The 15612-nt window shown below is 51.2% G+C and overlaps 1 protein-coding gene across 1 annotated transcript; it reads right to left on the bottom strand.

Moving 5' to 3' along the window:
- Positions 1-713: 713 nt before the first annotated feature.
- LOC116969941 (galactose-3-O-sulfotransferase 2-like) lies at positions 714-15361 on the bottom strand. Its single transcript, XM_033016698.1, has 2 exons — positions 14965-15361; positions 714-2017 (listed from the first exon to the last, which is right to left on the bottom strand). Exons 1-2 carry the CDS (start codon positions 15271-15273, stop codon positions 1208-1210), a joined length of 1119 nt encoding a protein of 372 aa, XP_032872589.1. The 5' UTR covers positions 15274-15361; the 3' UTR covers positions 714-1207.
- Between the last annotated feature and the right edge of the window lie 251 nt (positions 15362-15612).

Below are 15612 nucleotides of genomic sequence, written 5' to 3' on the forward strand. Positions count from 1 at the left end.
AGACTGTGACAACATGTACCATCAAAGTTCCACAGGTGCTTGGTTTGCCCCAAGGTTCGACACAAAGTGCTGGAGTAACTCAACGGGGTCAGGCAGCGTCTCTGGAGGTGAAGGATGGGGTGGCGTTTCGGAGGCAGGACCCCGACAATCTCCCGGTCGCTCGCACCCTCGTGTCGCCAGCAACATCCTCGTAAATCTTCTCTGCGCCCTTTACAGTTTGACGGCACCGTCCCCCGTAGCAGGGGGCGAGCCAGGACCGAACACGGCCCGCTCCGGCATCCAGTACGACAGCCACATAGCCCCCCCGACTTCCCATCGTCCCGCAGAGGGTCCCAACACGAAACGTTGCCCGCGCCTTTTATCCCCCCGGAGGTGGTGCCCGATCCCGACCAGGTTTCTCCGGCCCTTGGTCCCTCTCTTCACATTCCGTGACACTCGACTCCCATTCTCAGTCTTTCAGCAACACAATCCAAGGAGGGTTGAGAGGGAAGGAGGGAGGGAGAGAAGGAGGGAGAGAAGAAGGGAGAGAGACGGGAGAGAGGACGCGAGCAGGAGGAGAAGGAGGGAGAGATGAGGAGAGAGCGAAGGGATGCGAGAGAAGGGGAGGGAAGGAGGGAGAGAGGGAGGGAGAGAAGGGGGAGAGAAGGACGCGGATAGATAGTGAGAAGAGGAGAGAAGGAGAGAGAGAAGGGGGGAGGGAGGAGAGAAGGAGGGAGAGAAGGGGGGAGGGAGGGAGAGAAGGAGGGAGAGAAGGAGGGAGAGAAGGAGGGAGAGAATGAGGGAGAGAGGGAGAGGGTAATAGCTGGCACTTGCTATGCCCCCCCTCCCCTTCATTAGCCACAGGCAGGGTAGCTAAACAACCAGCCTCCAACACATGGGGTGAGGGTCCCTAACCTTCCTTGCAGGTTCTGCTTTCCCAATAACCACAGGGCCCCGATGACCCATGGAGTCCACAGTGGCTTTTCCCCAAACCCCGTCGGCTGAAGACGATCCCATTTCCATTCCTTCCACAGTCCGAGGAAAATAGTCCAGGCGCCTTCCTCCCCTCCGGGAGGGGGCAACAACACAATGGATCTCACCACCAGATGGTCTGGGATGTTGGGACCTCCGACAACGATACTAGTGGTCAAGACTTCGATGCAGTTATAAATAATTCGAGGGGTGGGGGGGGTAGTTCTTGGAAAGATTGGGGATTGAAGTGGTTTCTTCACACATGCAGAAGGACTTTCCCACTGTGGGCGGAGGGGAAGAGTTTGGCATCTAAGAGGTCCTTGTATTGTAGTTCTGGCATCACCAGACGCAGACATCTCTCCCTGGTGCGGCCGTCGAGGTTAGAGTTGAGGTTGTAGCCCATAATGCGGGCCCGGCCGTACTGGAAGGGCCTGATGTTGCGATCGTGGATCTGGCTGGCGTCCACGGGGCTGCTGCCCTGGAGGCAGAGGACCGTGAGCTCCCTCCGCTTCTCGCGCAGGGCCAGCACGTCTGCCCCCATCCTCTCCCGCCCGTAGCGCTCAACCTTCCGCCAGAAGGTCCGGTTGAAGTGGGCGTAGAGCTCCCAGTCCAGGGCGTTCCACGCCCGGATCTGTTGGGCCGCCCCCTCCGACATGGGCTTGACCGAGGCGTTGTTGCGCAGGTTCAGCTTGAAGGAGACCACGTCCTCCAGCCCCCAGCACAGCGCCTCCTTCAGCAGGACCATGGACTCGTCGAAGTATTCGGCGATCAGCACCAGCTGGAAGGTGGCCTCGATCTCGGCCAACGCCAGGTCCATGTAGCCCGCCGAGGCGTTGGCGTTGTGGTCGAAGCCAAAGTCGAACCACATCAGGTTGCGGGCGTAGTGGCTCCCCCGCTCCTTGGGCGAGAAGTACCGCCAGGGCTGGCTGAGGAACTGCTCCAGCGAATCCACCTTCTTGAAGGCCAGGCTCGAGCCTTTGAAGTAGGTGAAGGATGATTCCACCAAGGTTACCGGGTTGCGTAGGATCGAGAAGTAAAAGGTCCCCTTGGCCATGATCTTCTCAACCTGCAACGACCCACAACACAAACATAACACAGTTAGCCATCCACTTCCATTCAGCCTTTAGTTTTAGAGATACTGCGCGGAAACAGGCCCTTCGGCCCACCGAGTCCACACCGACCAGCGATCCCCGCACATTAAAACTATCTTACACACACTAGAGGCAATTTACACATACCATATAACAATTACAGCACGGAAACAGACCATCTCGGTCCGTGCCGAATACTAAAGGGCCTGTCCCACACCAGCGTGCGACTGCATGCGGCGAGCGTGACCTAACGTGGCCGCTTGAGCCGTACGGCCTAGCGGGGCCGGTCCCACTTCGATCGCCGGAGCCGTATGGAGTTGTGCGGAGCTGGTCCCGACATCGCGCGGGGCTCCGAAAAACTGACCGTGTTCAAAAATTCCGCGCGGCAACGGCCTGCTGGCCCGCAGTCGCCTCGACGCCGTACGTCCCGCGCGAACTTCCCGCGGACTTCGCGTCACTCACTCGACCTTTGGTCGCGCTCGCCGCAAGCAGGTCGCATGCTCGTGGGACAGGCCCTGTACTCTCCCCTAGTCCCAACTACCTGCACTCAGACCATAACCCTCCATTCCTTCCCCGTCCATATACCTATCCAATTTATTTTTAAATGATAAAAACGAACCTGCCTCCACCACTTCCACTGGAAGCTCATTCCACACAGCTACCACTCTGAGTAAAGAAGTTCCCCCTCATGTTGCCCCTAAACTTCTGTCCCTTAATTCTCAAATCACCAAATACTTAATTCTCAAATTCTCAAATCTCTTAATTCTCAAATCCACCAAGCCAATTAACCTACATACCTGTACGTCTTTGTAGTGTGGGAGGAATCCGAAGATCTCGGAGAAATATAGATAGCATAGAGTGGTACAGTGTGGAAACAGGCCCTTCGGCCCAACTTGCCCACACCGGCCAACATGCCCCATCTACACTAGTCCCACCTGCCCACGCTTGGCCCATATCCCTCCAACCCTGTCCCATCCATGTACCTGTCTTAACTACTTCTTAACTACCCCATATCTCACTGACCTCCTCTCCCCCTACCGACCCTCACGGTCCCTCAGATCCACATCAGCCGGTCTCCTCTCCATCCACAAGTCCAACCTCCGCAGTTTTGGGGACAGAGCCTTCTCCAGGGCAGCTCCCAGGCTCTGGAACTCCCTCCCCCAACTGATCCGCAATTCCGTGTCCCTCACCATCTTCCAGTCCCGCCTCAAGACCCATCTCTTCACCTCTGCCTATCCTTAGCCCCACGTCCCCCTCCCTTTTCATCTGTGCTTGAATTGCCTCATACTGTGTTTTGAATTGAATTCTGTCTTTACTTTGTGTACTAGTCATGTCTCTACTATTTATTTCATTCCGCTTACATGTTTTTCCTCTACTTGCTAAATTTTTGTAAGGTGTCCTTGAGACTCTTGAAAGGCGCCCATAAATAAAATGTATTATTATTATTATGAAACGTTGGGATAGTCCCAGCCTCAACTACCTCCTCTGGCAGCTCGTTCCATACACCCACCACCCTTTGTGTGAAAAAGTTACCCCTCAGATTCCTATTAAATCTTTTCCCCTTCACCTTGAACCCGTGTCCTCTGGTCCTCGATTCCCCTACTCTGGGCAAGAGACTCTGCCCGATCTATTCCTCTCATGATTTTGTACACCTCTATAAGATCTTCCCCTCATCCTCCTGCGCTCCAAGGAATAGAGTCCCACCGTACTCAACCTCTCCCTGTAGCTCAGACCCTCGAGTCCTGGCAACATCCTCGTAAATCTTCTCTGAACCCTTTCAAGCTCGACAATATCTTTCCTATAACACGGTGCCCAGAACTGAACGCAGTTGGGAGAAGGGTGAGCTTTTCACTGTACCTCGGTACATGTTTTCTCAATACATGTGACAATAAACTAAACTTCAAACTCATTGAGTCACAGCCAGGAAACAGGCCCTTCGGCCCAACTTGTCCATGTTGACCAAGATGCTCTATTTTCCTCTAGGCCTTATAGGGAAGTCTATTGTCTTTCCGCTGACTGGTTTGCATGCAACAAAGAGTTTTTCACTGCACAAAATTAAATAAACTTCAACTTAATATTATTAATAATAGCACAAACCACACACACACACACACACACACACACATACACACCACACACGCACACACACACACACAAACCACACACACACACACACACACACACACACACAAACCACACACACACACACACACACACACACGCACACACACACACACACACGAACCACACACAAACCACACACACACAAACCACACACACACACACACACACACACACAGAGTCAGTATCGAACCAAGCTCTCTGGCGCTGTAAGGCAGTGGCTCTACGATAGACTTTAGATTTTAAGAGTTACAGCATGGACGCAGGCCCTTCGGCCCACCATGTGTGTCCGTGCTGACCAGCCCCTAGGTGGAGACCACGTGGAGATGTGGGCGGCACGGTGGCGCAGCGGTAGAGTTGCTGCCTCAGAGCGCTCGCAGGGCCAGAGACCCGGGTTCGATCCCGACTACGGGCGCTGTCTGTACGGAGTTTGCACATTCTCCCCGTGACCCGCGCGGGTTTTCTCCGAGACGTTCGGTTTCCTCCCGCACTCCAAAGACGTACAAGTTTGTAGGTTAATTGGCTTGGTATAACTGTAAAATAGTCCCGTGTGTGTGTGTGTGTGTGTGTGTGTGTGTGTGTGTGTGTGTGTGTGTGTGTGTGTGTGTGTGTGTGTGTGTGTGTGTGTAGGATAGTGTTAGTGTGCGGGGATCGCTGGTCGGCACGGACCCGGTGGGCCGAAGGGCCTGTTTCCGCGCTGTGTCTCTAAACTAAACTAAACCACCAGGGGGAGCTCCGAGGTAGAGACAACATGGATGTCAGTGAGCTTAAACAATTGACCAAGTAAGGGCGAGTTTCTATTAGACCATCACAGTCCATTCATACAGGATGTCGGGACTTTCATATGAAGAAAGACTGGATAGACTCGGCTTGTACTCGCTAGAATTTAGAAGATTGAGGGGGGATCTTATAGAAACGTACAAAATTCTTAAGGGGTTGGACAGGCTAGATGCAGGAAGATTGTTCCCGATGTTGGGGAAGTCCAGGACAAGGGGTCACACAGTTTAAGGATAAGGGGGAAATCTTTTAGGACCGAGTCCGCGCCGACCAGCGATCCCCGCACGAAGGGCCGAATGGCCTACTCCTGCACCTATGTTTCTAGGTTTGAGTATAGGAGCAGGGAGGTTCTACTGCAGTTGTACAGGGTCTTGGTGAGACCACACCTGGAGTATTGCGTACAGTTTTGGTCTCCTAATCTGAGGATAGACATTCTTGCCATAGAGGGAGTACAGAGAAGGTTCACCAGACTGATTCCTGGGATGGCAGGACTCTCATATGAAGAAAGACTGGATAGACTCGGCTTGGACTCGCTAGAATTTAGAAGATTGAGGGGGGATCTTATAGAAACGTACAAAATTCACGCAACAAAAAGCTTTTCACTGTACCTCAACACACGTGACATTAAACCAACTTAATATTATTAATAATAGCATATATCACACACACACACACACAGTACCCAAGGTCAGGGTCGAACCCGGCTCTCTGGCGCTGTAAGGCAGCGACTCTACCATGGATGTGTAGGGAGGGTCTGCAGATGCTCATCTAAATCAAAGATAGACACAAAATGCTGGAGTAACTCAGCGGGACAGGCAGCATCTCTGGAGAGAAGGCCTAGCAGAGCTTGTCCTTACCCCCAACAACTTAAATAATATTGGTTGCTGAACACTTCAACTCCCCCTCCCATTCCCAATGTGACCTTTCTGTCCTGGGCCTCCTCCACTGTCAGAGTGAGGCCCAGCGCACAAATTGGAGGAACATAGAAACATAGAAACATAGAAATTAGGTGCAGGAGTAGGCCATTCGGCCCTTCGAGCCTGCACCGCCATTCAATATGATCATGGCTGATCATCCAAATCAGTATCCCGTACCTGCCTTCTCTCCATACCCTCTGATCCCCTTAGCCACAAGGGCCACATCTAACTCCCTCTTAAATATAGCCAATGAACTGGCCTCAACTACCCTCTGTGGCAGAGAGTTCCAGAGATTCACCACTCTCTGTGTGAAAAAAGTTCTTCTCATCTCGGTTTTAAAGGATTTCCCCCTTATCCTTAAGCTGTGACCCCTTGTCCTGGACTTCCCCAACATCGGGAGCAATCTTCCTGCATCTAGCCTGTCCAACCCCTTAAGAATTTTGTAAGTTTCTATAAGATCCCCTCTCAATCTCCTAAATTCTAGAGAGTATAAACCAAGTCTATCCAGTCTTTCTTCATAAGACAGTCCTGACATCCCAGGAATCAGTCTGGTGAACCTTCTCTGCACTCCCTCTATGGCAATAATGTCCTTCCTCAGATTTGGAGACCAAAACTGTACGCAATACTCCAGGTGTGGTCTCACCAAGACCCTGTACAACTGCAGTAGAACCTCCCTGCTCCTATACTCAAATCCTTTTGCTATGAAAGCTAACATACCATTCGCTTTCTTCACTGCCTGCTGCACCTGCATGCCTACTTTCAATGACTGGTGTACCATGACACCCAGGTCTCGCTGCATCTCCCCTTTTCCTAGTCGGCCATCGGAACAGCACCTCATATTTCGTTTGGGCAGCTTACACCCCAGCGGTATGAACATTGACTTCTCTAACTTCAAGTAACCCTCCCTCTCCATCCCCTCCCCCCTTCCCAGATCTCCCACCATCTCTGTTTGCTTTGTTGTTACCTTTCCCCCAGCGAACAACGATCTATTCTACATGTTCCTTGATCTCCATTCCCTTTGTCCCGTTTTCACACCTCGCACTTCCTTATCTACACACTGTTATCTCTGTACTGCCCAGTCCCATGACATCAGTCTGAAGAAGGGTCTCGACCTGAAACGTCACCCATTCCTTCTCTCCAGAGATGCTGCCTGTCCCGCTGAGTTAAGGGCCTGTCCCACTTGCATGCGATTGCGTGCGTTTGGCGCGACCAACCGGAATCGGAGTTCACGCGAAGTTCGCGCTAAGTTCGCGCTAAGTACGTGCGTGACGTCATTTGCGTCATGCTTACCAATCAGCTGGGCAGGAGGCGTGCCGACTGAATTTGGGCGGCACACGGCGTCGGGCGGTGATGTCATCACGCAATGCCACGCGCTAGGCGTAAGCCGTCAAGACGCTGCGTACGCCGTCAAGACACTGCGTACGACTACAATGCGCCTGCCGTTGGCGCGCGAAGATTTCGGTCACTGCACGAATTTCGGAGACCAGCCCTGCACAACTCCGCGCTTCTAAGTGGGACAAGCCCTGCGCGGCCATAGGGTGCCCGTACGCCTCAAGCGACCACGAGGTCGCGTAATTTGCGAGCCAAGGTCGCGTAAGTGGGACAGGCCCTTAATCCAGCATTTTGTGTTTACCTTCAGCCCCACTATAGACTTGATTTTAAAGATACAGTGTGGAAACAGGCCCTTCGGCCCACTGGGTTTGTGCCGACCAGCGATCGCCCGTACACAAACACCATCCCACACACTGGGGGACAATTTACAGAAACCATTTAACCAACAAAACTACACGTCTTTGGAGTGTGGGAGGAAACCGGAGCACCCGGAGAAAACCCACGCGGTCATGGGAAGATCGTGCAAACTCCGTAGAAACAGGAGCAGTGGTCAGGATCGAACCTGGATCTCTGGGGCTGTGAGGCAGCAGCTCCACCCGCTGCTCGACCGTGCTGCACTAACTGAGGGAAATCTGTAAAATTGTGAATTGTGTGTGGGATAGAACTAGTGTACGGGTTGGCACGGACTGGGTGGGCCGAAGGGCCTGCTTCACAATCTATCTCTAAAGCCCAAAGGAAAGTCCAAATCCCAGGCGGTCGCAGGGAGTACGTGCGAACTCCGTACAGACAGCACCTGAGTTCATGATTCCTGGTTCTCTCGCGCCCGTGAGGCAGCAGCTCTACCCGCTGCTTCACTGTTCCGATCTAACTGAAGAGACAACACGGGTTGCCTGCATGCGGCAAGCGCGACCTAACGTGGTCGCTTGAGCCGTACGGCCTTGCGGGGCCGGTCCCACTTCGATCGCCGGAGCTGTATGGAGTTGTGCGGAGCTGGTCCCGACATCGCGCGGGGCTCCGAAAAACTGACCGTGTTCAAAAATTCCGCGCGGCAACGGCCTGCTGCCTCGACGGCGCACGTCACGCGCGAACTTCCCGTGGACTTCGCTCGAACTTCACGTCAACTCGTACGGGGTCACTCGACCTCCGCCCGGCCCCCGCTTCCGGTTTGGTGGCGCTCGCCACATGCAGTCGCATGCTCGCTCGTGGGACAGGCCCTTAAGGCAGCAGCTTCTCCTTAGACGTTCGGGATTCGGCGTGGCAAGATTCCATTCGGCCCGCTACATCTAGCCCTCTCCTCAACACACTAGGGGCAATGTACAATTTTTACCGAAGCCAATTAACCTGCAAACCCGCGCGGGGCGGAAACTGGACAAAACGCACGCGGTCACGGGGGAGAACGTAACAAACTCCGTACAGGCAGCACCCCGCGCGGTCAGGATCGAACCCGCTGCTCCTCCGTGCCGCCCAAAGTTCCTGCCCAGGATTGAACTGGGGACATAGAAACATAGACATAGAAACATAGAAAATAGGTGCAGGAGTAGAGGCCATTCGGCCCTTCGAGCCTGATCATGTTCAATATGATCATGGCTGATCATCCAACTCAGTATCCCGTCCCTGCCTTCTCTCCCTACCCCCTGATCCCTTTAGCCACAAGGGCCACATCTAACTCCCTCTTAAATATAGCCAATGAACTGTGGCCTCAACTACCCTCTGTGGCAGAGAGTCCCAGGGACCTTTCACACATATAGCGAACATGATAACCATAACATATGCCCGTGATCCAAAATAATATGAATAATTTAAATGATTAAATGTGGAATGTTCTTAATACTAGTACAGACTATGTAAGGCAGCACCCAAGGTCAGAGTTGAATACAGTCTCCGTGAGGCATCAGCTCCACCCGCTGCGTATGTAAGATTGCAAAATTCTATGTAGGATAGAACCAGTGTACGGGGTGACCACTGGTCGGCACGGACCCGGTGGGCCGAAGGGCCTGTTTCACAACATATCTCTGAAGTCTACAGGAAGGTCTACAACTCATGCCGTCACAGGGAGAACGAGCAAACAATAGACAATAGGTGCAGGAGTAGAGGCCATTCGGCCCCTTCGAGCCATCACCCGCCATTCAATGTGATCATGGCTGATCATCCCCAATCAGTTCCCCGTTCCTGCCTTCTCCCCACATCCCCTGACTCCGCTATCTTTAAGAGCCCTATCTAGCTCTTGAAAGCATCCTGAGAACCGGCCTCCACCACGGCAGAGAATTCCACAGACTCACCACTCTCTGTGAGAAAAAGTGTTTCCTCGTCTCCGTTCTAAATGGCCGACCCCTTATTCTTAAACTGTGTGTGTGTGTGGCCCTACAGACAGCAGCCGAGGTCAGGATCGAACCCAGCTCTCGGGCTTCGTGAGGCAGCAGCTCCACCCGCTGCGCCACTGTGCCCCCCCTAACTGAGGGAACAACACAGTTGTCTGGCGCTGTAAGGCAGCTAGCAGCTTCACTTTAGGCTTTAGAGATACAGTGCGTCAAGGCCCATTCGGCCCAGAGTCTGCGCCAAATAGCAATCGCCCCGTACACTAGCACTATCTGACACACTAGGGACAATTTACAGAAGCCAATTAATCGATAAAACTGCACGTCCTCGAAGCGTGGGAGGAAACCGGGACACCCCCGGAAAAAACCCACGTGGTCACAGGCAGAACGTACAAACTCCGTACAGACAGCACCCATAGTCAGGATCGAACCCGGGTCTCTCGCGCTGTGAGGCAGCAACTCTACTGCTGCCGAACCATGTTCTGCCCAGTATTGAACTGGGAACCTTTCATAGAAACATAGACAATAGGTGCAGGAGTAGAGGCCATTCGGCCCTTCGAGCCTGCACCGCCATTCAATATGATCATGGCTGATCATCCAACTCAGTATCCTCCACCTGCCTTCTCTCCATACCCCCTGATCCCTTTAGCCACATCTAACTCCCTCTTAAATATAGCCAATGAACTGTGGCCTCAACTACCTTCTGTGGCAGAGAGTTCCAGAGATTCACCACTCTCTGTGTGAAAAATGATTTTCTCGTCTCAGTCCTAAAGGATTTCCCCTCTATCCTCAAACTGTGACCCCCTGTCCTGGACTTCCCCAACATCGGGATCAATCTTCCTGCATCTAGCCTGTCCAACCCCTGAAGAATTTTGTAAGTTTCTAAAAGATCCCCCCCTCAATCTTCTAAATTCTAGCGAGTACATAGAAACATAGAAATTAGGTGCAGGAGTAGGCCATTCGGCCCTTCGAGCCTGCACCGCCATTCAATATGATCATGGCTGATCATTCAACTCAGTATCCCATACCTGCCTTCTCTCCATACCCTCTAATCCCCTTAGCCACAAGGGCCACATCTAACTCCCTCTTAAATATAGCCAATGAACTGTGGCCTCAACTACCCTCTGTGGCAGAGAGTTCCAGAGATTCACCACTCTCTGTGTGAAAAAAGTTTTTCTCATCTCGGTTTTAAAGGATTTCCCCCTTATCCTTAAGCTGTGACCCTTGTCCTGGACTTCCCCAACATCGGGAACAATCTTCCTGCATCTAGCCTGTCCAACCCCTTAAGAATTTTGTAAGTTTCTATAAGATCCCCCCTTAATCTCCTAAATTCTAGAGAGTATAAACCAAGTCTATCCAGTCTTTCTTCATAAGACAGTCCTGACATCCCAGGAATCAGTCTGGTGAACCTTCTCTGCACTCCCTGTATGGCAATAATGTCCTTCCTCAGATTTGGAGACCAAAACTGTACGCAATACTCCAGGTGTGGTCTTACCAAGACCCTGTACAACTGCAGTAGAACCTCCCTGCTCCTATACTCAAATCCATTTGCTATGAAAGCTAACATACCATTCGCTTTCTTCACTGCCTGCTGCACCTGCATGCCTACTTTCAATGACTGGTGTACCATGACACCCAGGTCTCGCTGCATCTCCCCTTTTCCTAAATCGGCCACCATTTAGATTATAGTCTACTTTCCTGTTTTTGCCACCAAAATGGATAAACTCACATTTATCCACATTATACTGCATCTGCCAAACATTTGCCCACTCACCCAGCCTATCCAAGTCACCTTGCAGTCTCCTAGCATCCTCCTCACAGCTAACACTGCCCCCCAGCTTAGTGTCATCCGCAAACTTGGAAATATTGCCTTCAATTCCCTCATCCAGATCATTAATATATATTGTAAATAGCCGGGGTCCCAGCACTGAGCCTTGCGGTACCCCACTAGTCACTGCCCGCCATTGTGAAAAGGACCCGTTTACTCCTACTCTTTGCTTCCTGTTTGCCAGCCAGTTCTCTATCCACATCAATACTGAACCCCCAATGCCGTGTGCTTTAAGTTTATATACTAATCTTTTATGTGGGACCTTGTCGAAAGCCTTCTGGAAGTCTAGATACACCACATCCACTGGTTCTCCCCTATCCACGCTACTAGTTACATCCTCGAAAAATTCTATAAGATTCGTCAGACATGATTTACCTTTCGTAAATCCATGCTGACTTTGTCCAATGATTTCACCACTTTCCAAATGTGCTGCTATCCCATCTTTAATAACTGACTCTAGCAGTTTCCCCACTACCGATGTTAGACTAACTGGTCTGTAATTCCCCGTTTTCTCTCTCCCTCCCTTTTTAAAAGTGGGGTTACATTAGCTACCCTTCAATCCTCAGGAACTACTCCAGAATCTAAAGAGTTTTGAAAGATTATTACTAATGCATCCACTATTTCTGGAGCTACTTCCTTAAGTACTCTGGGATGCAGCCTATCTGGCCCTAGGGATTTATCGGCCTTTAATCCATTCAATTTACCCAACACCACTTCCCGACTAACCTGGATTTCACTCAATTCCTCCAACTCCTTTGACCCGCGGTCCCCTGCTATTTCCGGCAGATTATTTATGTCTTCCTTAGTGAAGACGGAACCAAAGTAGTTATTCAATTGGTCCACCATATCCTTGTTCCCCATGATCAACTCACCTGTTTCTGACTGCAAGGGACCTACATTTGTTTTAACTAATCTCTTTCTTTTCACATATCTATAAAAACGTTTGCAGTCAGTTGTTATGTTCCCTGCCAGTTTTCTTTCATAATCTATTTTTCCTTTCCTAATTAAGCCCTTTGTCCTCCTCTGAATTTCTCCCAGTCCTCTGGTATGCTGCTTTTTCTGGCTAATTTGTACGCATCATCCTTCGCTTTGATACTATCCCTGATTTCCCTTGTTATCCACGGATGCACTACCTTCCCTGATTTATTCTTTTGCCAAACTGGGATGAACAATTTTTGTAGTTCATCCATGCAGTCTTTAAATGTCTTCCATTGCATATCCACAGTCAACCCTTTTAGAATTAATTGCCAGTCAATCTTGGCCAATTCACGTCTCATACCCTCAAAGTTACCTTTCTTTAAGTTCAGAACCATTGTTTCTGAATTAACAATGTCACTCTCCATCCTAATGAAGAACTCAACCATATTATGGTACAAGCCGAGTCCATCCAGTCTTTCTTCATATGAAAGTCCTGACATCCCAGGAATCAGTCTGGTGAACCTTCTCTGTACTCCCTCTATGGCAAGAATGTCCTTCCTCAGATTAGGAGACCAAAACTGTACGAATACTCCAGGTGTGGTCTCACCAAGACCCTGTACAACTGCAGTAGAACCTCCCTGCTCCTATACTCAAATCCTTTTAATAATAATAATAATAATAATAATAATAATAATAATAATAATAATAATAATAATAATAATAAATACTTTATTGATGCCCTCAGGGAAATTCAGATGTCCAGAAGCCCCCAACCAACAAACCCACAGATTCAAAACGCACGCAGACAGAAAATACATATAATACAATGTGGACACTACCTGAGAGCAATAAATACTTAAAAAGACCAATGATTAACAGTTAAAAATTAAAAATTGCAAAATGCATCCCCCTACACCCTAGCGGTCCGAATTATAAAATCTAATGGCTGCAGGGTGAAGGATCTCCTGAACCGCTCCGTTCTACAGGGCAGGGAGAGGAGCCGGTTGTTATTCCGAGTGCTCTTTTGACTCTCCAGAATTACATGGAAGAGATGCCCGGGGTTTTTCAGGATGACCTGCACCTTGTGCCTCATTTTGCTATGAATGCTAACATACCATTCGCTTTCTTCACTGCCTGCTGCACCTGCATGCCTACTTTCAATGATTGGTGTACCATGACACCCAGGTCTCGTAGCATCTCCCCTTTTCCTAATCGGCGTGTAAAACAGACGGGATAACCGCTGCACCACAGACACTGTCAGCGACCCAAATTAATATGAATAATATTAAATTATTAATATTATATTGAATGACATACATAGTTCCTGTGGTATAACGCCTCACAGTGCCAGAGACCCGGGTTTAATACTCACCTCGGGTGCTGTCTGTGCTATTATTAATAAAATTATTGATAATAGTAAATAATAATAATATTATTAATAATTAAAGTTGGTACAGGCAGCACCCGATCCGTGGTCAGGATCGAACCCTTGACTCTGCAGCAGCTCCACCCGCTGCAACTCCGACCCGCCCAGGATTGAACTGGGGATCCAAAATAATATGAATAATTTAAATGATTAAATGATGAATGTTTTAATACTAGTACAGACTATGCACAGACAGCATCTGAGACCAGCGATCTCCGCCCATATAAAATTATAAAAGGACCGGACAAGCTAGATGCAGGAAAAATGTTCCCAATGTTGGGCGAGTCCAGAACCAGGGGCCACACGCAGTCTTAGAATAAAGGGGAGGCCATTTAAGACTGAGGTGAGAAAAAAAGTTTTCACCCAGAGAGTTGTGAATTAGTGGAATTCCCTGCCACAGAGGGCAGTGGAGGCCAAGTCACTGGATGCATTTAAGAGAGAGTTAGATAGAGCTCTAAGGGCTAGTGGAATCAAGGGATATGGGGAGAAGGCAGGCACGGGTTATTGATTGGGGACGATCAGCCATGAACACAATGAATGGCGGTGCTGGCTCGAAGGACCGAATGGCCTCCTCCTGCACCTGTTTTCTATGTTTCTATTTTTCTACACATTAGGGACAATTTAACCTACAAACCTGTACATCTTTGGGATGTGGGAGGAAACCTGAGCACCCAGAGAAAACCCACGTGGTCACAGGGAGAAGGTACAAGCACCCGTAGTCACGATCGAACACGGGTCTCTGGGGCTGTGAGGCAGCAGCTCCACCCGCTGCGCCTCCGTGCTGCCCTGAATGAGTGAAATCTGTAAAATTGCAAATTGCATGTAGGATAGAACTAGCGTACGGGGTGATCACTGGTTGGCATGGACTCGATGGGCCAAAGGTCCTGCTTCACAAGGTATCTCCGAAGTCTAAAGGGCCTGTCCCACGAGCGTGCGGCTCCATGCGGCAAGCGCGACCAAACCAGAAGCAGGGGCCGCGCAGAGGTCGAGTGAGTGACGTGAAGTTCGAGCGAAGTCCGCGGGAAGTTCGCGCTTGACGTACTTGACGGGCCGGCAGGCCGTTGCCGCGCGGAATTTTCGAACGCGGTCAGTTTTCCGGAGCCCGGGACCAGCTCCGCACAACTCCATACGGCTCCGGCGATCGACGGGGGACCGGCCCCGCGAGGCCGTCCGGCTCAAGCGACCACGTTAGGTCGCGCTTGCCGCGTGGAGTCGCACGCTCGTGGGACCGGCCCTTAAAGGTCGGCGCTGGCTCGAAGGGCCGAACGGCCTCCTCCTGCGGTCTTACCTGCGGCCGGAAGAAGCGCATGTGGTTGCAGATGATGTGGTACTCCTGCGGTTTGAGCGAGGTGTAGAATTTGACCCTCCGGGTGTTGAAGAGGAGCGGGTAGCCAAACTGGTAGGCGGCTGGCAGGGCGAAGGTCAGGTTGCGGGCCTCGCCGAAGCGGTACAGGATGTTGAGGATGGTGCTGCCCGCCGTCTTGTGGGTCTTGAGGAACATCACGTGGGTCCTGGGCCTGCAGGCTTCAATCGGCCGCCCAGCCTCCAGGCCCGTCGCCGCGGCAACCCCGGCCTGCTCCACCTCCAGCAATCGCATCCTAGGCGGGAGAGAGAGTACAACGAAGAGGGTTTCAGTGCGGCCATTCCTTATCTCCGGTCATGCTGCCCGGCCCGCTGGGTTACTCCAGCATTTTGTGTCTCAACGGGTCACGGTTTAAGAATAAGGGGTCGGCCATTTTGGACTGAGCTGAGGAAAAACAGTTTCCCCCAGAGAGTTGTGAATCTGTGGAATTCTCTGCCACAGAGGGCAGCGAGGAGAGTGAAGGGAGGGGGTGCGGGGAGAGAGGGCCGGGAGGGAGAGGGTGGGGGAGGGAGAGGGGGAGAAGGAGGGAGACAGAGAGAGTGTGCGTGCTTGTGTGTGCGTGTGTGTGCGTGT

Source organism: Amblyraja radiata, unplaced genomic scaffold (assembly GCF_010909765.2).
Source record: "Amblyraja radiata isolate CabotCenter1 unplaced genomic scaffold, sAmbRad1.1.pri scaffold_432_ctg1, whole genome shotgun sequence".
Classification (NCBI taxonomy): domain Eukaryota; kingdom Metazoa; phylum Chordata; class Chondrichthyes; order Rajiformes; family Rajidae; genus Amblyraja; species Amblyraja radiata.